Genomic DNA, 20,274 nt, shown 5'->3' on the forward strand with positions numbered 1-20,274 from the left:
TGGAGAAGAAAACAACAACCCACTCCAGTATTCTTGACTGGAAAAATCCCATGGATGGTGGAGCCTGACAGGCCCCAGTCCATGGGGTTGCAAAGAGTCAGACACGACTGAGCGACTTCACTTCAGGTACCGAGGAAGGCGCAATGGATTGAATTAACTCCTAATTCGAGAAAATGCTCTGGAAAGTGCATTATTCCAATTTTATGGGAAGCAACTGAGCTCAAGGAACCCAGTTTCCTGCGTCTCGACACGTAAGCGCCTCACCACCAAGCAGTTTCTGCACCTCCGCCAGGAAGCCCTCGGGGTATTTCTACTCCCAGAGTCCCCACTCGAGTTCAGTCAGTTAGACTCGCCGTTAGCCGAGTGGGTGGATAGGGAGGCGGAACCAAGCAGCCAGACCTCTGGTGCTCCCGGCTCTCTTAAGTACAAGCCAGCCTCTCTCCGCTAGGCTTCCTCGCGGTGCCTTTTGGGAGTTGTAGTCAGACGCGCCTCAGCTTGCTCCTGGGTGAGGAAGGCCAAGACTCCAGTTCCCAGCATGCCCTGCTGTGGGCGAGTGCAGCGCCGATTTTTATCCTCCCCACTCCGTCCCTTCTCTTCTGAATCCTCCAATCTGAACTCCAGTCGGTGAAATTCTTCGTCTTCTCCCATTTTTTCCCTGTCACTTTCCGCCATCCTTTTTCCTCTTCCCGGGAGCCACTGGCTCCGTTTAAGCGACGGCTTGTGACTCGGAGTGCACGAGGAGGGGATCGACACTGAGTTACGGTAAGGGTGCAGGGAGAGAAGGGGTGGTGGAGATAAGAGGGAGAGAGTTGAGAGAGAGGCGAGGACTGGGAAGAAAGTAGGGGACAAGTTGGGAGATCGTGCGTCGTAGATCAGGGTGAATGGGGTGAGCTGGTCTTCGGTGAGAGAAGAGGAAAGAAGTGGAATTGGATTTGGGAGACATGGAGGGGAAAAATAGTTACTGCCGTGCTCAGCACGAGGTGGGGCCAAGAAGTAGATGAGAAGAACATACAAATTTGGAACTTATAGGCTGATCAGACCAAAAGAGGCAGAAGGGAAAGAGGGTTGGGCTCAAACAAGTATCTTTGTCACTGCTTAGGTAAAGATGAGACAATTCATTGAAATATCAAGTGTTTTTGCAAATATGGGACAATTGACAATTTTGTCATATAGAAATTGAGAGAAGACTGGTGTTTAGGCCAGAAGTGAGGTGAGAAGGCAGGAAAAGAGGGGAGGCTGGTCAGGATTGGGAGAAACAAGAGGAGGTGAGTGACATGAAAAAGGAAACCATAGATGAGTTTTCATGGGGGCCAGTGGATCGGGAATCAGAATTAGAAAGGTGAGGGATGACACTGGCATGGCTTGTGGGGGTACACTAACACTTGCATCTCTCAGGTGATGGAGAGCACCCCTTCCAGGGGTGGACTGAATCGAGTACACCTACAATGCAGGAATTTGCAGGAATTCCTAGGAGGCCTGAGCCCTGGTATATTGGATCGATTGTATGGGCACCCTGCCACCTGCCTGGCTGTCTTCAGGTGAGGACCCCCCTTCATGGTAGGGTCCATGGTGGGGAAATGTAATGGGGCCTGCAGACTGAAATAAGTTATTGTGGGTAGAAGCTTAGTCCTGGTGGGCTTGGAGAGTAAAGTGTGTCAGGCCAAGCCAGATGGAGGATGTGGGGGCAGCAAGACAGGTAAAAGTGTTGGGGGGTGAATGTGAGAAGTTTGAGAGGTCATGGACGGCAGGGATGCAGTTCTAAGACAGTTTCTGATATTAACATTGTCCTTCTCCCCGCTTATAGGGAGCTCCCATCTTTGGCTAAGAACTGGGTGATGCGGATGCTCTTTCTGGAGCAGCCTTTGCCGCAAGCTGCTGTAGCCCTGTGGGTGAAGAAGGAATTCAGCAAGTGAGTCTCTCCTGCATTTTTAGCCAGATATAAATTTCTCAACAGCCAGGCTTCCCAAACTGCTGTTCTTGGAACACTTCTAGGAAATATTAATGGGGACACCAACAACTTGTAATTAAACACATTTGGGAAATTTTCATTACTGTATTTTGCCTCTCAGAGAGTTGTGATGTCTGTTACAAGGCTCTGGTAGGTTACAGTAAAGAAATTTGCCTTAAGACACTGATCTTACTCTGTGAAATGGTGTTCCAAGGACCACCAGTTTAGAAAAGGCAGAAACTGACACCTTTGTGGGTCTCCTTCTTTCTGTTCCCTAGTCTTCTCCCTCACCTCTCTGCTTCTGTTCCAGAGCTCAGGAGGAAAGCACGGGGTTGCTGAGCGGCCTCCGTATCTGGCACACCCAGCTGCTCCCTGGTGGTCTCCAGGGCCTCATCCTCAACCCCATCTTCCGCCAAAACCTCCGCATTGCCCTTCTGGGTGGGTATGTCACTTCCGTCTTTTCCTAAATTAGGTAGGGGACATAGTGATTAAATTGTTGGTCGGGGAGCTCCTGAGGGGCCTCTCTGCAACCTTGCAGGCTCCACTTTTGGAAGCTCCTTTAAGAGTAAGTTGGACCAGATGGAGCTACATGGTGTAGGAAATGTCTCCCACTCATGGTCCCGGGGGATGAGAGTCAACTAAGGGCAGAAGTGTGGGTGGGGAACACAGGTAGGGTTCCTTACTGTTGGCCATCCTGGCATAGGGGCAAGGCCTGGTCTGATGACACAAGTCAGCTGGGACCAGACAAGCATGCCCGGGACGTCCCCTCACTTGACAAGTACGCCGAGGAGCGATGGGAGGTGAGGACTTGGGACTCTGTGGGTGTCTCTTCTTTTGTTCCCGCTTCCCACAGCCTTTAAGGCATCCAACTCTGTTCTCTTCCGTTCCTCAGGTGGTCCTGCACTTCATGGTGGGATCCCCCAGTGCAGCCGTCAGCCAGGACTTGGCTCAGCTCCTCAGCCAGGCTGGGCTCATGAAGAGGTGAGGAAGCCAGAGGTACAACAGCTCTGTTTTGCCATGTCCTTGAGTCCCTGCTAAATTGAGTCCACCTTGGGTCAGGATTGGAGGGGATTGACTGAAAAAGGCGGGCTGAGGGACGTCCCCGGTGGTCCAGTGGCTAAGATTCCATGCTCCCAATGCAGGGGGCCCGGGTTCAATCCCTGGTCAGGGAACTAGATCCCACATGCCACAACTAAGAGTTTGTATGTCACACAAAGATACTGCTTGCCTCAACAAAGATGGAAGATCCCGCATGCTATGACTAAGACCTGGCATGGCCAAATAAATAAATATTTTTAAAAGGAGAGTAGAGCAGAGTATGGCAAGAGATAAACCAAAAAAAAACAAACGTGGGCACACAGGTGGGATGGTGGCCTTTCTCTGCACACCTCTGCCATGAGCCCTGTCTGTCTCCAGTGCCGAACCTGGAGAGCCACCCTGCATTACCTCTGCTGGCTTCCAGTTCCTGTTGCTGGACACCCCAGCCCAGCTCTGGTACTTTATGTTGCAGTATCTGCAGACAGCCCAGGTAAGCAGGTCAGGGGTGCCTGCCAGCACGCTCGACTCTTCCCCAGACCCACTGAGGGACTGCTGCCCGCAGACTCTGTTCCCTGATTTTCTCTCATTTCCTCCTTCCCACCCCTCCCTCTTTGTCTCTGCCCATTCCTCCCTAGAGTCGGGGCATGGACCTAGTGGAGATTCTCTCCTTCCTCTTCCAGCTTAGCTTCTCCACTCTGGGCAAGGTAAGCAGGGGTCTTGAGTGGGCGAGATGGGAAGAGAGTAAAGAGATGGGAAGGGGAAATGAGGTAATGGGGCAATACAGTGGAGGATAAGAATGAACAAAGAACATGAAGAGATGGGAAAAGAGGGAGTATGGGATTGGGAAAGGGAGAATGGGATGTGTTTTGGACCCCAGCTGGCCACTCCTTTTCCCCAGGATTACTCTGTGGAAGGTATGAGTGATTCTCTGTTGAACTTCCTGCAACATCTGCGTGAGTTTGGGCTTGTTTTCCAGAGGAAGGTATGAGCACCCAGACACGTGACCTCTACCGAAGAGATGGGGTGGGATGGTGCCTTGGCCTTTAAAGGAGAGTGGGGTCTTGGGAGGCAGTCACAAGAAGCAGTTGCCAGGACTGAATACTTATCTCCCTTGAGGGAGAGAAGTTGGGAGCTGAGGTCCTGGGCACTGGGAGGAATCTGATGTTTCAGGAGGAAGATGTAGGGCAGTGAGGCCTGAGAGAGGGCCTGTGGCCTTTCCCTTCTCCTTTTCAGAGGAAATCTCGGCGTTACTACCCCACACGCCTGGCCATCAATCTCTCGTCAGGTGTTTCTGGGGCTGGGGGCACCGCACATCAGCCAGGCTTCATTGTTGTGGAAACCAATTACCGACTGTATGCCTACACGGGTGAGGCTGGACAGAGGGCCCTTGGAGAGCAGGCTGGTGGGGAGGGGAGGAAGAAGCGGAAAGAAGCAGGAGGGACTGCCAGTTTCTGGTCACGTACACTTGTAACTTGGTGGTTTACAGAGCTCTCTGAGGCTTGGGGGAGCCTAGATGTGGGAACCCTCCTAATCCTCTCTTCCTATCTTCTGGTCAGAGTCGGAGCTGCAGATCGCCCTCATTGCCCTTTTCTCTGAGATGCTCTATCGCTTCCCCAACATGGTGGTGGCACAGGTGACCCGGGAGAGCGTGCAGCAGGCCATTGCCAGTGGCATCACAGCCCAGCAGGTATCCCTGCTTGGGGAAGGTGTGGGTGGAAAGAAAGGCTGCACGTGGGTTGTAGGGTACGGGGTGGTCACCTTCCGGAAGGCTAGCATGGGGTCTGTTACAGAAGGTGGTGGTGAGTTGTCTGTGTGTGAACATCAGGTCATGAGAAGTCAAGGCTCTCAGTGTGGGGAGAGGTAGACCCTCCTGCAGAAGACACGTAAGGAGGAGCTATAACCCTGCATTTGTCTCAGCACCACCACTTCCTAGCTGCACAGGTGGCCTAGTTGTTTCTCTTATCTGAGCCTCAGTTTCCTCATCTGAAGAACGGAAATAATGACAGTTCTCACTTCAGGGCTTCTGATAGATCTCACTTCAGCTATCAGGGCTTCCCTGCTAGCCTAGTTGGTCAAGAATTCACCTGCAATGCAGGAGACCCCAGTGCAATTCCTGGGTTGGGAAGATCTACTGGAGAAGGGATAGGCTACCCACTCCAGTATTCCTGGGCTTCCTTTGTGGTTCAGCTGGTAAAGAATCCGCCCGCAATGTGGGAGACCTGGGTTCGATCCCTGGGTTGGGAAGATCCCCTGGAGAAGGGAAAGGCTACCCACTCCAGTATTCTAGCTTAGAGAATTACATGGACTGCATAGTCTATGGGGTCGCAAAGAGTCGGATATGACTGAGCGACTTTCACGAAGGGTTGTTGAACGAAGTCAGTGAAATAGAGGTAAAGCATTTAGTTAAGAGCCTGCCATGCAGTTAGTGCTCAAAAATAATAGTTGCTGTTACTTTAAAGAAAAAAAAAAAAACTATGGAAAGGGCAAATACGTCAAAGCAGCAGCAGCAGACATAACCAATGGGAGCAACACCTAAGGACAACAGCTATGGGATGTGTTGAATTGATAGGCATATGCCTATGAATTTTTAAACAATCAGTTGATGTTCAGTGATATTAGGAGACAGGTAACTTTTCTGCTTTCTTATTTGAGAATTCTGTGGAATGAGAATTGCACTCACTTGAGAATTTATTTACTGCCATTGATCCCAATTCTTGTCTGTTTTCCTAGATCATCCATTTCCTAAGGACAAGGGCCCACCCAGTGATGCTTAAACAGGTACAAAAATGAGGCTGGAGGGACAACAGCTGCAGGAGGCTGAGAGCCCTTGGTACCTGGTGATGAAGTGATGGAAAAGAGAAATGGAAATCCAAATCTGGGGAATGAGTGGAGGGCTGGGGCTGCCTGGAGCAGTGCTTCTGAATCTTACAAGGGCCATCCCTTGCCCCTGCAGACACCGGTGCTGCCTCCCACCATCACAGACCAGATTCGGCTCTGGGAGCTGGAAAGGGACAGGCTCCGGTTCACCGAAGGTGAGTGGCTTCTGGTGGGTTTTTTTGGTCATTGGCCAGAAGAAGGACAATTCAGTCTTGGTGAGCTGAAAAAGCTGTTCATGCATTTTATTTTTTGTTTACTGCATGGGCTAGTAAACCCATGCATGTTTTATTTCGGGATGAGTTGATGGCAGTAAATAAATTCTCGAATGAGTGTGATTTGGATTCAGCTAGAAGAGGGAAATTGGAAGGGATTCAATTCAGTTCAGTTGCTCATTCATGTCCGACTCTTTCTGACCCCATGAACTGCAGCACACCAGGCTTCCCTGTCCATCACCAACTCCCAGAGCTTACTCAAACTCAGGTCCATCAAATTGGTGATGCCATCCACCCATCTCATCCGCAGTGAGTCAGTGCTTCACATCAGGTGGCCAAAGTATTGGAGTTTCAGCTTCAGCATCAGTCCTTCCAATGAATATTCAGGACAGATCTCCTTTAAGATTGACTGAGTGCAATTGTGCCGTAATTTGAACATTGTTTGGCATTGGAATGAAAACTGACCTTTTCCAGTCCAGTGGCCACTGCTGAGTTTTCCAAATTTGCTGGCATATTGAGTGCAGCACTTTCACAGCATCATCTTTTAGGATTTGAGGGATAATTCATAGGGATAATTTCTCTGGTTTTGGTTAGCAATGGGTTTTCTTACTGTATTATACTGCCTTCCTGAATATGGCTGGGTCATTCTAGTGTTAAGATTTAAATGTGGGTGGCAAGCCGAGACCGCTGGTTCCCTGAGGCTGCCATCTAGGGGCTCCCACCTCCCGTTCTCACCTCCTCTCTCTCCCTGCTGCTCCTGACTTGCGGACCCCAGGTGTCCTGTATAACCAGTTCCTGTCACAAGTGGACTTTGAGCTGCTGCTGGCCCACGCGCGGGAGCTGGGCGTCCTGGTGTTCGAGAACTCGGCCAAGCGGCTCATGGTGGTGACCCCGGCTGGACACAGCGACGTCAAGCGCTTCTGGAAGCGGCAGAAGCACAACTCTTGAGAGTGCGGGACTGGACCTGGGCGGGGCGCACCCGGGAAGGCGGGCTGCGTGGAGGCTGGCGCGGCCTCAGAACTCAGGTGTTTTTTTTAATTCACACGTCGGGACTCTTCTAGTTTAATAAAATTGTGAAAGTGAACCATACGACCCCCGCCACCTCCCTGGGAAACCTCCTCTCTCCGCGCCGGCAGCCCTCATCTCCGCGTCGACAGCCATTGGTTCGAGAGGAGGAGGTGTGGCCGGGGCCAGCTAGTGCGCATGCGCCCGGGCGGGGCTCCGCCTTTCAGCGCCGCGCGGCTAGCGAGTCACGCTCGGGCCGGGTTCGCTGGTTGCCCAGTACCTGCCGCCGCCCCTCTACGCTCCACGCCGCGGGGCGCCCTGGGATAGCGGCGGGCTCACCGGGTGAGCGCGCAGCGGGCCGGCGATCGGGGAGTGGGAAGTGCTGGAGGGTCAGGACCCGCGCGGTGCGTCGGTCAGGAAGGCAGATCAACACGCGGGCTGGGGGCAGTGCAGATGGCCTTTGAGGAGGCGAACAAGTAGTGATCCTGGTGGGACCTCTTGCTGGCTCTGATGTCCACCATTTGCCAGAATCCCTGAGTCCTTTCCCTCTCCTCTGTGTCTACGGTCACCCCCACATCTCAGCTGAATAGGTTGAGGGCCTGAGACTTTCTGTCCCGGAAGAGCGCTGATAATTAGAAGACCCTGTCTACTCTAGTCCTCACAGAGGGAGGGTTGTGAGGGATGGGCTAGATACTTTATCAGCCAGTGCTGGAGGGAGGCAGGAAGGGGTGGGGGGAAGAGGGTGTGACTTTGGGAGTTGTGACCCTCCCTCACGACCATACCCTCCCAATGTGCTGTAGCTGGAACAGACTTTGGCCCCTTTCCAAGCACTGCCGATGCCTCATTTGCCTCTGACCTCTTTTCGACCACCGCTTTGGGGCTTGAGGCTCTCACGGGGCCTCCCCAGGTCCCGTCCCCTTTCCACCCAGTCAGAGCCAGATGGATCAGCCGTCTCGCGGAGGAACCGTGAAGCCAAACAGAAGCGCCTGCGAGAGAAGCAGGCATCGCTGGAGGCTGGGATAGCCCCCAAGAGCAAGGTTAGGAGTCCCGACAGCTGGTCCTTGGTTCTCTGAGAAATCTTGGGAGAGCACTGGAGGAGAGACTGGCTGGATTCCAGATGCCTGGGGTATCCTGAAATTGCAGCCCGCATTCTGGTTCCTCCTCTCTGCAGTCACCTGCAGAATCCAGTAAGGCCTGGACCCCTAAGGAGAGAGTGTTGTATGAAATCTCCACGGAACATGGAGAAAAGAAAGGTAACTAGGAAACCTGAAGGCCTTTTCCCTCACATTTTGGTTGCCCATTCGGTCTGCTGAAATGCAACCTGGGAACAGAAGTCAGGAGTTAGTGGGGCTCTCCTCTGCCTCCTAGATGTCTCCCGACCCCTGCCTCCTGCATACAGCCCCCAGTACGTTGAGGCTGCCTGGTACCCTTGGTGGGTGCGAGAGGGCTTCTTCAAACCAGAATATCAGGTTAGTACCTGGCAAGGGAGGAGTGCTAAATGGTCCCCAGGACAGAATGGCCCATAAGATTGGTGGGCACAAGTCCGGAGCTCACAACCAACCACATTGCTGCTGCTGCTGCTTCTAAGTCGCTTCAGTCATGTCCGACTCTGTGCGACCCCATAGACAGCAGCCCACCTGGCTGCCCCATCCCTAGGATTCTCCAGGCAAGAGTACTGGAGTGGGGTGCCATTGCCTTCTCCAATGCATGAAAGTGAAAAGTGAAAGTGAAGTATCTCAGTCGTGTCCGTCTCTTAGCGACCTCATGGACTGCAGCCTACCAGGCTCTGTCCATGGGATTTTCCAGGCAAGAGTACCTGCCAAAAAGCAGGGAAAGCTTGTCTTCTCCCCCTGGTGTCTCAAAGGTTTTCCTCTTCCCTGTTACTTGCCAGACTTTTTCCTATAGTTCTTTCTGCTTTGGAGACACCAGAGGGTGCTATTCCCCAGGGAACATCCAGTCCTCTCTTGCCCTTTGACTTTTCTTTCCTTCTAGGCCAGGCTGCCCCAGGCCACAGGGGAGACCTTTTCCATGTGCATCCCACCCCCTAATGTCACAGGCTCCCTGCACATTGGGCATGCGCTGACCGTGGCCATACAGGATGCTCTCGTGCGCTGGTGAGAGGGGAATGGGGCTGCATGAGTTCTTGGAGGAGAAAGAAATTGGGAAGGGATGAGGCTAAATGAACATGTAAAGCCATGGATTCCCATGAGGGTTTTTCTTTCGCAGGCACCGGATGCGTGGGGATCGGGTGCTGTGGGTCCCTGGCTCAGATCATGCAGGGATTGCGACCCAAGTATGTCTTTTGCCACTCGTCCCTTTTCTTGAGTGAGATTTCTTCCCCCAAAGTGACCTGATTCTCTGCCCCCTCATCTTACTGTAGGCTGTGGTGGAGAAACAGCTGTGGAAGGAGCGAGGCGTGAGGAGACATGAGCTGAGCCGGGAAGACTTCCTTAGGGAGGTGTGGAAGTGGAAGGAGGAGTGAGTATGGGGGGCAGGGCAGGAGGGGCTGAGACAGCAGGTTTGGATCTGGGCTTCCCAGCCCTTCTCTCCTAACATGTAGTCAGGGCTTTTCCCATTCAGCTCTAACTTCCCTTGGGAGTGTAAGCTCTGAAGTCCCTTAGCATTTGGTGGGGTCTCCAAGCTTGTTGTGTGTGCATGTGTTGTGTATTGTATATGTTAAGATGCATATGCTGCTAAGTCGCTTCAGTCGTGTCCAACTCTGTGCGAACCCATAGACAGCAGCCCACCAGCCTCTGCCGTCCCTGGGATTCTCCAGGCAAGAACACTGGAGTGGGTTGCCATTTCCTTCTCCATTGCGTGAAAGTGAAAAGTGAAAGTGAAGTCACTCAGTCGCAACCAACTCGTGGCAACCCCATGTACTGTAGCCCACCAGGCTCCTCCATCCATGGGATTTTCCAGGCAAGAGTACTGGAGTGGCTTGCCATTGCCCTCTCCAAAATGCATATATTTATGTGTAAGTGTATATATATATATATATATATATATATATATATACACACACACACACACACATATATGGGCTCCCCAGGTGCCCAGGTGGCTCAGTGGTAAAGAATCTGCCTGCCAATGCAGGAGCCACAGGAAACATGGGTTCAGTCCCTGGTTAGGGAATATCCCCTGGAGGAGGAAAGGGCAACCCACTCCAATATTCTTGCCTGGAAATTTCCATGGACAGAGGAGCCCGGTAGGCTGCAGTCCACGGGGTGTCAAAGAGTTGGACATGACTGAGTAACTAAGCATGCCTGCGCTCCCCCTTATATTTATATGCGTGTATACATATATATTTTTTTTCTTCCATTTATCCCACTTTCCTTTGCTTGGATTTCATCATCTCTCCTCACCTGTTTCCACTTTGCATCCTCTTGAAATTACCCTTTTTCTTTCAGGTCTGTTATCACATGCTGTCTTCTCTGTAAAGCTTCTTTCTGTTTCCCACAAATTGGCTGCCCCTTCCCCTTTTACTACAAATGTTATGTTTCTTTCAATATCATGGAAAGCCATAGATAGGTCTGTGTGTTTCCACTAGCTTCTTGAGGCTAGATCAGTCTCGAACTCACTCCAGCATCCAGCACCGCTGGGGCTTCACTGGGCCCGGGACATAGTTGATGTCTGGGACATGTTTGCTGACCCAAATCTGTCTGGGCACAGGAAAGGTGGCGAGATCTGTGAGCAGCTCCGAGCGCTGGGGGCCTCCCTGGACTGGGACCGAGAGTGCTTTACCATGGATACCGTGAGTATTCGGTGCTGTGGTCCCTGTGGGTGTCAGGGAGGTGTTCAGAGTTCTGTGCGAGGAGGCGGGTTGCTGTGTATGTTAGGGGGGCCAGGGGGACGCCTGGGCCCCTGGTGGGGGGTGGGCTGAGAAGAGGCTGTTGGATGCAGACACTCAGGTCATCCTAGGGCTCCTCAATGGCCGTGACAGAAGCTTTCGTGCGGCTCTACAAGGCTGGGTTGTTGTACCGGAGCCGGCAGCTGGTCAACTGGTCGTGTGCCTTACGCTCCGCCATCTCGGATATTGAGGTGAGGCAGACAAGGAGAGCTCGGTTAGTGAGAGCTCTGAGCCCGGGGGAGAGCTCGGACTCTGGAGCCAGGCTGCCTGGATTCACATCTGAATCTGGCCACCTCCCAGTGATGTGGCTCCTGACAGGCTGTTAGCCTGTCAGCCTCAGTCTCCTCGATCTGTAAAATTCAGGGCTGATGGAAATACCTGCATCACAGGGGTGTTGTGAGAATTCAGCGAGAACTTCTAGGAGGCTGGCATAATACCTGCGTGTGGTTTAAGTGCTCAGTGAATATTTACTAATTTATTTTTTGCTGTGCTGGGTCTTCGTTGCTGTGTGTGGGCTTTCTCTAGTTGTGTCGAGTGGGGACTACTCTCTAGTTGCGGTGCCCAGGCTTCTCTTGTCGCAGAGCACAGATTCTAGAGCGAGGGCTTTGTAGGTGTGGTGCATGGGCTTAGTTGCCCTGCAACATGTGGAATCTTCCCACACCAGGGATCAAACCCATGTCCCCTGCACTGGCAGGCGAGTTCTTAACCCTTAACCCAGGGAAGGGTGGTCCCTTCCCCGGACCACCAGGGAAGTCCAGTGAATATGTTCTTTAACTTTGACGGCACAAGGATTAGGTGAGGGGAAGGAAGTGGCTCCCAGGTCCTCTGCGTGGCTTTTTGATGGATGGCAGGGAGGCCGGGGCTGTGGATGAGTGGAGGTGGGAAACCAGTTGTGAGCCTTGCAGAGAGGCTGCTCTCTGACCCTGCCTCTTCCACGCCCCCAGGTGGAGAGCCGGCCCCTCCCTGGCCGCACGGAGCTTCAGTTGCCTGGCTGCCCCACCCCCGTGTCTTTCGGCCTCCTCTTTTCCGTGGCCTTCCCCGTGGATGGAGAGCCTGGTGAGGGTAGTCCTTGGAAGGGTCACCCACTTAACCTCTGCTTCCCCTGTTTTCTTGAGCCCACCTTGGGCTTTTGGAGGCAACCCACCAGTCTGTCTTCCATGTGACTTGGTTGGAGGGGCATAGGGAACCTTGGAAGTATTGTGTCCTGGGGATACTCACCCTGGGTATCCTGGGCCATGTAAGAAAAGTGCACGCAGTCACTGCCCTGAGGGAGCTTAGTGTAATTCCACAGCAGGCTGCTACCCCCAAAAGAGACAAAGGATCAGTTCTGAAGTGTGGTTTGAGCAGTAAGTATTCCCAGGAGTTTGGAGAAGGGAAGATGGATGAGCTGGAATAGTCAGAGGTTTCTTACAGGAGGGACTGTGATGCCTCCAGGAAGGCACTGCATTTATGATCAGGGCACCAAGGAAAGATTCTAGTTGTATTTATTAACATTCTACTCTTGTCTCCCAAGCAGGCTGTTGAGGAATTCTGTAGCCCCAGACATCCCCTTAGGCAGAAACCCCAGGGCCCTATAGACGTTGGTCCTTGTTTTCTCCAGTTACTTCTGGGGGCCTTCTGTACCTTGACCATCCCTGCCTCCCACCTTTTCCAGTTCTCCTGACTTTAGCTGTGTCAGGAGTACAAGGTGAGGGCGAGGACCACCTTTAAGTGCTTGAATTTTGTCTTCAGACGCAGAGGTTGTGGTGGGAACCACGAGGCCAGAGACGCTGCCTGGAGACGTGGCTGTGGCGGTCCATCCTGATGACTCCCGCTACACGGTAATACTCAGTGCTCCCTGCGGCCTGGCCTTCCACCCCATGCTTTCTCTTCCCTGCCTTTTAGGATGGCAGCTCCTCCTCTCTACTCCCTCTTCCTTTTCCTGAAATTGCCCTCATCTCAGCTCTCCAGTGGCTCTGACTCAGCTCCCTTCTCTTCCTGGTGTTACACTTCAGCTCAGGGCTGGCGGACTATGGCCCATGGGCCAGATCTCCTGTTTCTGTATGAGCCACCCTCATTCCCTATGTATCGTCTGCAGCTCCGTCATGTGTTATCTAACTCTGCCATGGCGGTGGAGCGGAGTTGTAGAGACTGAATTTACCGCCTGGTTCGCAAAGGTTAAAATTCTTACACTCTGGCCCCTTAAGAAAATGTTTACTGAGCCCTGCTGTAGGTCTTTACCTTCTGGTTTTCACCCTCGTATTTCCAGGGTTCTCATGCCCAGCCCAGACCCTTCCACCTGACACATGTGTCTGTCCTTGATCCCTCTCCCTTCCCTTTAGCATCTACATGGGCGACAACTCTGTCATCCCTTGACGGGGCAGCTTCTCCCCCTTATCACAGACTGCACTGTTCAGCCACACCTGGGCACAGGTAAGTGGGGGCAGGGCAGAGACAGGAAGTCAGGGCTTCTGGGGGAGAGGGGAGGGGAGAGAACCAGGAAGAGGCAGAAAGTAGGGGAAGGGTGGTCTCAGTGGATAGTGGGGGATGACAGGGAGGGATGGGGTAGCGTGGGCGATGGTGACACGTCTGGAAAAGCAAAAGCCAGGGTCAGGGTCCAATGCTAACGGCAGTCCTGCTCCCCTAGGGGCAGTGAAGGTGACTCCAGCGCACAGCCCTGCCGATGCGGAGCTGGGGGCCCGACACGGCCTGAGCCCCCGGAGTGTCATTGCGGAGGATGGGACCATGACCGCCCTTTGTGAGGACTGGCTGCAGGTGGTACCAGCCCAGTGATAGCCCTAACCCTAACCCCGTCCTTTGAGGGCACCCTCTGCCCCATCTCCCCTCCCCCACTCTCTTATTTTTCTAGCAGCCTTTAAGCTTTACTTTTGCTACTTTTCCACAGGGTCTTCACCGATTTGTGGCCCGGGAAAAGATTCTGTCAGCGCTGAGGGAGCGGGGCCTGTTCCGGGGCCTCCAAAACCACCCCATGGTGCTGCCCATTTGCAGGTAAGCCCGTTTTCACTCCTTTCCTCTGACCGCCCCCAGAAGGGGATGGGCGAAGCTTTAAGAGTGACTGCAGGATGGGCTGTGCACCCCTCGTGCTAGAATACGAGCTCTGTGTCTGTGTTGTTGGCTGCCGTGTCCTCGGCACTGAGGGCCTGCCGCAGCGTCAGATCCTGTGTCCCTTTCAGCCGTTCCGGGGATGTGGTAGAGTACCTACTGAAGAGCCAGTGGTTTGTCCGCTGCCGGGAAATGGGGGAGCGAGCCGCCAAGGTGAGGCTGCAGTGTGGGGAGGGCCTGGGGCCTGGGTGGGAATGAAGAAACAGGGAGGCTGGGGTCCACTCTAGCTATGCTCATTGAGGGGAGACCTGAGGGGATGGAGGCAGGGTGCCCAGAAAGGGCTGGCTTACATCTTCACTCAAGTCCAGACTCTTCTCAGGAGGCTTGGGTGGTTCTTTCTGAGTTTCAGAACCACCTCAGAGACCACTGGTCCCATTCATGGGGATTGGGGGTAGGGAACCACCATCTAAAGGTCCTTCCCCCTCCAGGCCGTGGAGTCGGGGGCCCTGGACCTTAGTCCCTCCTTCCACCAGAAGAACTGGCAGCACTGGTTTTCCCACATTGGGTAAGAAGGGGAGCTCTCAGGGGAGGGGGAAGGGGGCCCACTGGTCATGCTAAGAAATCACTCTGGAAAAAGGAAGAAAAAAATCACTCCTATCCTCTTGGTAGGGACTGGTGTGTCTCCCGGCAGCTGTGGTGGGGCCATCGGATTCCAGCCTACCTGGTTGTAGAAGAACATGCAAAGGTCAGTAGGAGAAAGTGGAAGGGAGGGCTGGGTTTGGCCAGAAGAGCCTCAGCACAGGAGTCAGAGGGCTTCCAGCGCTGGTCCCAGCTGTGCTTCTGATCTATGCACCGCTGTTGTGAGCTCAGCTTCTGAGCTGGCATTTCTTCATCTCACCACCAGAGGGTGCCAGCCTTTCTCAGCCCACCGGAGACCATGCGCACTCAGCGCTGTCTCACACCTGTCCCTTGCTGTTCTCTCACTGCCCCCTACTCCTTACTTCTGCAGGGTGATACAGAGCACTCCTGGGTGGTCGGGCAGACAGAGGCTGAGGCCAGAGAAATAGCTGCAGAATTAACAGGGAGACCAGGGGCGGAGCTGACCCTGGAGAGGGGTGGGTATTCCACCGGAGGTGGGTAGGGGAGGGAGCAGGCACTGAGGTGGGAAAGGTGGGGTCAGGGAAGCTGGGAATGGGGCAGAGCCCTGGTCTCTGTGAGTGAGGGTTGGGCTGGAGAGGTGGGCAGCAGTGGGCTGAGGTCCTGATGCTGAGGTTCCAATTGTTTCCATTCCGTATTCCAGACCCTGATGTCCTGGACACATGGTTCTCCTCGGCTCTTTTCCCCTTTTCTGCCCTAGGCTGGCCCCGAGAGGTGAGGTGGGTTGAGAGGAAGAGAGTGAAGGTGGGGATGAGGAAATGACCCCCAGGGCCCCTCAGAGAGTTTTATGAAGAGCTGGAGGCCCCAGGCTTGGGCCTCTCACTATTTATCTCTTTCCTCCTAGACCCTGGACCTGGCTCGTTTCTACCCCCTGTCACTTTTGGAAACGGGCAGTGACCTCCTGCTCTTCTGGGTGGGCCGCATGGTCATGTTGGGGACCCAGCTCACAGGGCAGCTCCCCTTCAGCAAGGTAAAGACCCTTTGGCGCCCTGCCCTTCTCTGGGACTCCCCAATCTCCTCTAAGCCTTGTCCTCCATTCTAACCCCTCGTATGGGGTTTTCTGGGTTCCCAGTTCCTTTGTCCTGATTCACTTTCCAGCCTAACCTCTAATCCCTGAAGGACAGCCAAGGGCCCTCCTGAGGAAAGTTCTTCAGGCCCCACTTCTGACCCCCTCCATACCTCCAGGTCCTGCTTCACTCCATGGTCCGGGACAGGCAGGGCCGGAAGATGAGCAAGTCCCTGGGGAACGTGCTGGACCCACGGGACATCATCAGTGGGGTGGAGCTGCAGGTCTGGATGGAGGGCCCCAAGAGGGATGGGGTTTTCCAGATAAAGGAAGGGGAGCTGAAGGGAGGGGCTGGCGGGAGTGCTGGAACTGGGAGGGCCAGTGGGAGGGACCCTGGTAGGGGCAGGGGCTTCCACTGAGGCCAGTGAATTACTCATCCACCCCAGGTACTGCAGGACAAGCTGAGGGATGGAAACTTGGACCCCGCAGAGCTGGCGATTGCAGCCTCGGCGCAGGTGAGTCTGACCTGTTCCAGCCTCTAGTTCATGGCCACCAGTTCCCTGTGCAACCTGCCTTCTGGCCCTGCAGCCTCATAGGCAGCTGCCACCCCTCTTCTTTCTCGTTGCAGAGAAAGGACTTCCCTCATGGGATCCCCGAGTGTGGGACAGATGCTCTGAGGTTCACCCTGTGCTCCCATGGGGCCCTGGGTAAGCCTGGGTGAGGGCAGCGGGCAGTGGCCTCTGGTGGTGGGGCGGAGCCGCGGACTCCCCTGCAGCTGCCACCAGTACATGCTCCCTACCTCCACTCCCTCCCAGGAGGCGACTTGCACCTGTCCGTCTCTGAGGTCCTGAGCTTCCGACACTTCTGCAATAAGATCTGGAATGCCCTGCGCTTTATCCTGAATGCTCTTGGGGAGGAATTCATACCCCAACCTGCGGAGGAGGTAAGAGAGAAAGAGGAGATACTTGGGAGCTGGGTAGTCCGACATCTGAGTCTGGAGGAGGCGTCTGGAAGGAAAGGAGGCAGTTGGGTGGGAATCGAGTTGTCCCAACCCGAAGCCCCCTCTACCACAGCTGTCCCCCGCCTCCCGCATGGACGCCTGGATCCTCAGCTGCCTGGCCCGCACGGCCCAAGACTGCGAGCGGGGCTTCCTCGCCCGCGAGCTCTCGCTCGTCACCCATGCCCTGCACCACTTCTGGCTGCACAACCTCTGTGATGTCTACTTGGTGAGTGAGGCGGGGGCAGTCCCCCTGCAGCCCTGCTCCCTGTCCCCTGGCAGAGAGCTCTGAACTGGGTTTTGAATTCCTCCCTCAGGATAGGAAGAGAGGTGAGATTGAGAAATCCCAGTTCCCCTCTTCTCTGGGACTGGCCTGGGCACTGTTCCCTGCCTGTCACCTGAGGAGCAGGGAGAAGGGGACACTTCTAGAAAACTGAGTCTGACAACACAGGGTTGGGAGGCTTGTTGTTCACTTGCTAAGTTGTGTCCATCTCTTTGTGATCCCGTGGACTGCAGCACGCCAGGCTACCCTGTCTTTCGCTATCTCCCGGAGTGTAATCAAATTCATGTCCATTGAGTTGGTGATGCTATCTAACCATCTCATCCTTTGCCTCCCCCTTTGACTGAGCAACTTTCACTTCACTTCTCCTTTTGTCTTCAATCTTTCCCAGCATCAAGGTCTTTTCTAGTGAGTCGGCTCTTCGTATCATAAATGGAGATTGTTTTCAGTTCCTGTAATTGCTGCCTTCAGACCCTAGGCAGGCTGGGAGCCGACAGGGAGCAAGCGTACCAGTCTTTAGACCCAGGGATTCTTTCAAAGGAGGGCTTGTTTACCTTGGAGTGTCAGGTCCCACCCCCAGAGCAGCTCAGTCAGGCAGGTTGCGGGGTGGGTGGTGAGCATGTTCATTTCTTGTCCCAGGTGATCCTGACACTGTTGGCTGAGGACCCCTGTCCTAGATTTCTGTTTCTCAACTTAAAAAAAACATTTCTGTCTCTGTGGTTAAAAAAAACCCCACAAAACTCAATGCTTTTCTTTCTAAATGCAAACGTCCCTGACAGTTTTATTCCTCACCCACCCCCGAGTCCCTGCCCTGGATTTCCCCTTGTCGCATGCTCCCTACTGTGTCTGGGGACGGCTCATGGTCTCAGAGACGCTGGGTGCTCCCGTTCACCCACAGCATGCCCACGGGCAGGGCGGCGGGCGTGTGGAGGAAGGAGCGGGCCGTGGCTGCCCCTGACCACTGGCTTCCTCCCCAGGAGGCTGTGAAGCCGCTGCTGTCACACGCTCCCCACCCTCTGGAGCCGCCTCAGGTCCTGTTCTTCTGCGCAGACGTCGGTCTCCGCCTCCTCGCCCCGTTGATGCCTTTCCTGGCTGAAGAGCTCTGGCAGAGGCTGCCCCCCAGGCCTGGTGGTCCCTCTGCCCCCAGCATCTGTGTTGCCCCCTACCCGAGTGCCCGCAGCTTGGTGAGTCACACCCGTGGAGTCTTGGAGTGGGATTACTGGTAAAGATTCGGGGGGGCAGTCTTCTAGAAGGGCTTTGCTGTGGGGTCATTGACAGTGCTGGTCTGTACTTTGCCGGGAGTCTTGAGGAAGATGGATTGTTCCTGCAGGGCTGGAATAACTCTCAGGTGTCGGGGGCAGTATTAGCAAGTGGTTGAGAGCAGGATGCTGTCACCAGACTGACACTAGCTGTGTGACCTTGTGTCGGTTTCCTCCATCTTTAAACCGAGGACAGTAATAGTACGTGTCATGGTTGTGATGAGGATTAGATCTTAGTAATAGGATAGCCCAAAAATCTTAGTGTAGTTTTAAGCTTTCAAATGCTACAAACTCACCCAAAAATCATTTTCAAGTTTAACCAAGTTTCTTTTTTTGCTTACTGGGTTTTGTGAGCTTTGAATAATACCTTTTAAATTATAATGTATTTTTGGTTGTTTGTCATTTTCGGTCTAAACATTGTCCATGGATCATCTAAGACCTTCTTAGATGATGCCCTAGTTTTCGCCACGTTCTGTTCCTTGAGGTGGTGAATTGTGTGTGTGGTGGAGAGAGCAGGTCATTGCTCTAAGGAGATGGGGGTGGGTGGGTGGAGGTCAGAGCCGGGAGAGTTGAGCCTGAGTCTTGGCGGGGGGCCCACTTACCGACCCTGGATGTACACCTCCAGGAGCACTGGCACCAGCCTGAGCTGGAGAGGCGCTTCTCCCGGGTTCAGGAGTCCGTGCAGGCGCTCAGGGCTCTGCGCGCCACCTACCAGCTCACCAAGGCCCGGCCCCGAGGTGAGGTGGGCCCCAGGCTCCTGAGTCCCTGCAGACGGGAGGGTCTGATGGGGAAGAGGGTAGAGCTGGGAGGGCAGGGCCCAGAGTTAGGAGGTGTGGGAGGAAGACCTGGGCCCTCCACCTGACAGCTCCCGTTCCTCCCCAGTGCTGCTGCAGAGCTCAGAGCCAGGCGAGCAGGGCCTCTTTGAGGCCTTCCTGGAGCCGCTGGGCATCCTGGGCCACTGTGGGGTGGTGGGCCTTTTACCCCCTGGTGCAGCAGCCCCCTCGGGCTGGGTCCAGGCCGCCCTCAGTGACACCAGTCAGGCGTATATGGAGCTGCAGGTGAGCAGAGGAGACTGGAGGGGGCAAGGAGGGGCTGAAAGGATGTTGGGAGGAGGGCAAGGGGTGGGTTCTATAAAGTGAGGAGGGGTCTTGGAATGGTGGTGGGTGAGCGGGAGGGAGTGTTGGGTGGACGGCAGAGGTCTGAGCCTTCTTCCTCTGTTCTTCCACAGGGCCTGGTGGACCCCCAGACCCACCTACCTCGGCTGGCTGCCCGAAGACACAAGTTGCAGAAGCAGCTTGATGGCCTCCTAGCCCAGCCCCCATCCGAGGGACAGGCGGAGACTCAGAGGCAGCAGAGGGTGAGGCTGGGGGAGCCACTCAGGACACCGGACTCCCTGAGGGAATGGGGTTAGGGGCACGCAGTGCGGGGTGGTTTCCTTGCCTCCATTCTCAGCCATTTCTCTCCTCGCCCAGCTTTCTTCCCTCCAGTTGGAGTTGTCAAAGCTGGACAAGGCAGCCTCTCACCTCCGGCAGCTGGTGGATGCGTCTCCAAGCCCTGGGGGCTCACCATCCCCCTGACTTTCCTTCCTCCCAGACCCGCCTTTGAGGCCTCTGGGGACAGACTGGGCAGTGTCGGGATGTTCTGTGGTCCAGCCCCTTCGTTTTGTCAGTGAGGAAACAGACTGGCTTGGTCAGATGACTGGGTGACCTCAAGACGCTCACGTGTGTGCCCTGGCCTCCCTCCTCCGCAGTCCCACCTGGAAGTTTGGGAAGGAGGCCACTCAGATAAACTTAAAATCCCAAACATGTCTGCTGTGGTCCTTTTATCCTTTCCCTTAGCCCTGACTTTCCCTTCTCTTGGTTGTTCCTGACTCTGGTCTGGGAAAAGCGGGGCGGCCTCCTCGTGCTCTGGGCCATGGTGGGAGTGGGTGCTGGGCGGGGCCTCCCTCACTGGAGGAGAGATGCTCCTGAGTAGGGCCTGAGCACAGTGACCCGGGTTCCACTTACTTCCTGCGCTTATGGACAGTGGCCCGACTTCTGCACGCTCTTCCTCCTCTGCTTTTCACCAAAAGGGAGCTTCCCTGCTTCTTGGCCTTATCTCCAGAGG

The 20,274-nt window shown here is 54.5% G+C and overlaps 2 protein-coding genes across 5 annotated transcripts; both read left to right on the top strand.

Annotated features, from left to right (window-relative positions):
* Positions 1–545: 545 nt before the first annotated feature.
* Positions 546–7,159, top strand: GTF2H4 (general transcription factor IIH subunit 4). 3 transcript variants are annotated; one of them, XM_055571048.1, is made up of 14 exons: positions 547–762; positions 1,396–1,538; positions 1,805–1,909; positions 2,259–2,390; positions 2,652–2,748; positions 2,841–2,929; positions 3,365–3,476; positions 3,667–3,690; positions 3,885–3,968; positions 4,220–4,352; positions 4,543–4,673; positions 5,717–5,764; positions 5,940–6,018; positions 6,851–7,159. In XM_055571048.1, exons 2-14 carry the CDS (start codon positions 1,399–1,401, stop codon positions 7,021–7,023), a joined length of 1,347 nt encoding a protein of 448 aa, XP_055427023.1. In that variant the 5' UTR covers positions 547–762; positions 1,396–1,398; the 3' UTR covers positions 7,024–7,159. The 3 variants fall into 3 exon arrangements, with proteins under 3 accessions (XP_055427024.1, XP_055427023.1, XP_055427022.1); XM_055571047.1 differs by having other exon boundaries at positions 548–762; positions 3,622–3,690; XM_055571049.1 differs by lacking the exons at positions 4,220–4,352; positions 4,543–4,673 and having other exon boundaries at positions 546–762; positions 3,622–3,690.
* Positions 7,160–7,308: 149 nt separating this feature from the next.
* On the top strand, positions 7,309–19,971 carry VARS2 (valyl-tRNA synthetase 2, mitochondrial). Of its 2 annotated transcripts, XM_055571045.1 has the most exons (30): positions 7,309–7,422; positions 7,881–8,117; positions 8,252–8,333; positions 8,449–8,549; positions 9,073–9,194; positions 9,307–9,373; positions 9,461–9,558; positions 10,750–10,831; positions 10,999–11,118; positions 11,872–11,983; positions 12,659–12,747; positions 13,249–13,339; positions 13,554–13,681; positions 13,812–13,915; positions 14,101–14,182; positions 14,458–14,534; positions 14,639–14,714; positions 14,979–15,084; positions 15,270–15,340; positions 15,471–15,596; positions 15,812–15,916; positions 16,079–16,147; positions 16,261–16,339; positions 16,448–16,575; positions 16,706–16,858; positions 17,887–18,093; positions 18,794–18,905; positions 19,051–19,226; positions 19,397–19,525; positions 19,641–19,971. In XM_055571045.1, exons 2-30 carry the CDS (start codon positions 7,917–7,919, stop codon positions 19,743–19,745), a joined length of 3,198 nt encoding a protein of 1,065 aa, XP_055427020.1. In that variant the 5' UTR covers positions 7,309–7,422; positions 7,881–7,916; the 3' UTR covers positions 19,746–19,971. The 2 variants fall into 2 exon arrangements, with proteins under 2 accessions (XP_055427020.1, XP_055427021.1); XM_055571046.1 differs by lacking the exons at positions 14,979–15,084; positions 15,270–15,340.
* Positions 19,972–20,274: the final 303 nt, after the last annotated feature.

The sequence above is a fragment of the Bubalus kerabau genome, chromosome 3 (genome assembly GCF_029407905.1).
Source record: "Bubalus kerabau isolate K-KA32 ecotype Philippines breed swamp buffalo chromosome 3, PCC_UOA_SB_1v2, whole genome shotgun sequence".
Taxonomy (NCBI): Eukaryota; Metazoa; Chordata; class Mammalia; order Artiodactyla; family Bovidae; genus Bubalus; species Bubalus kerabau.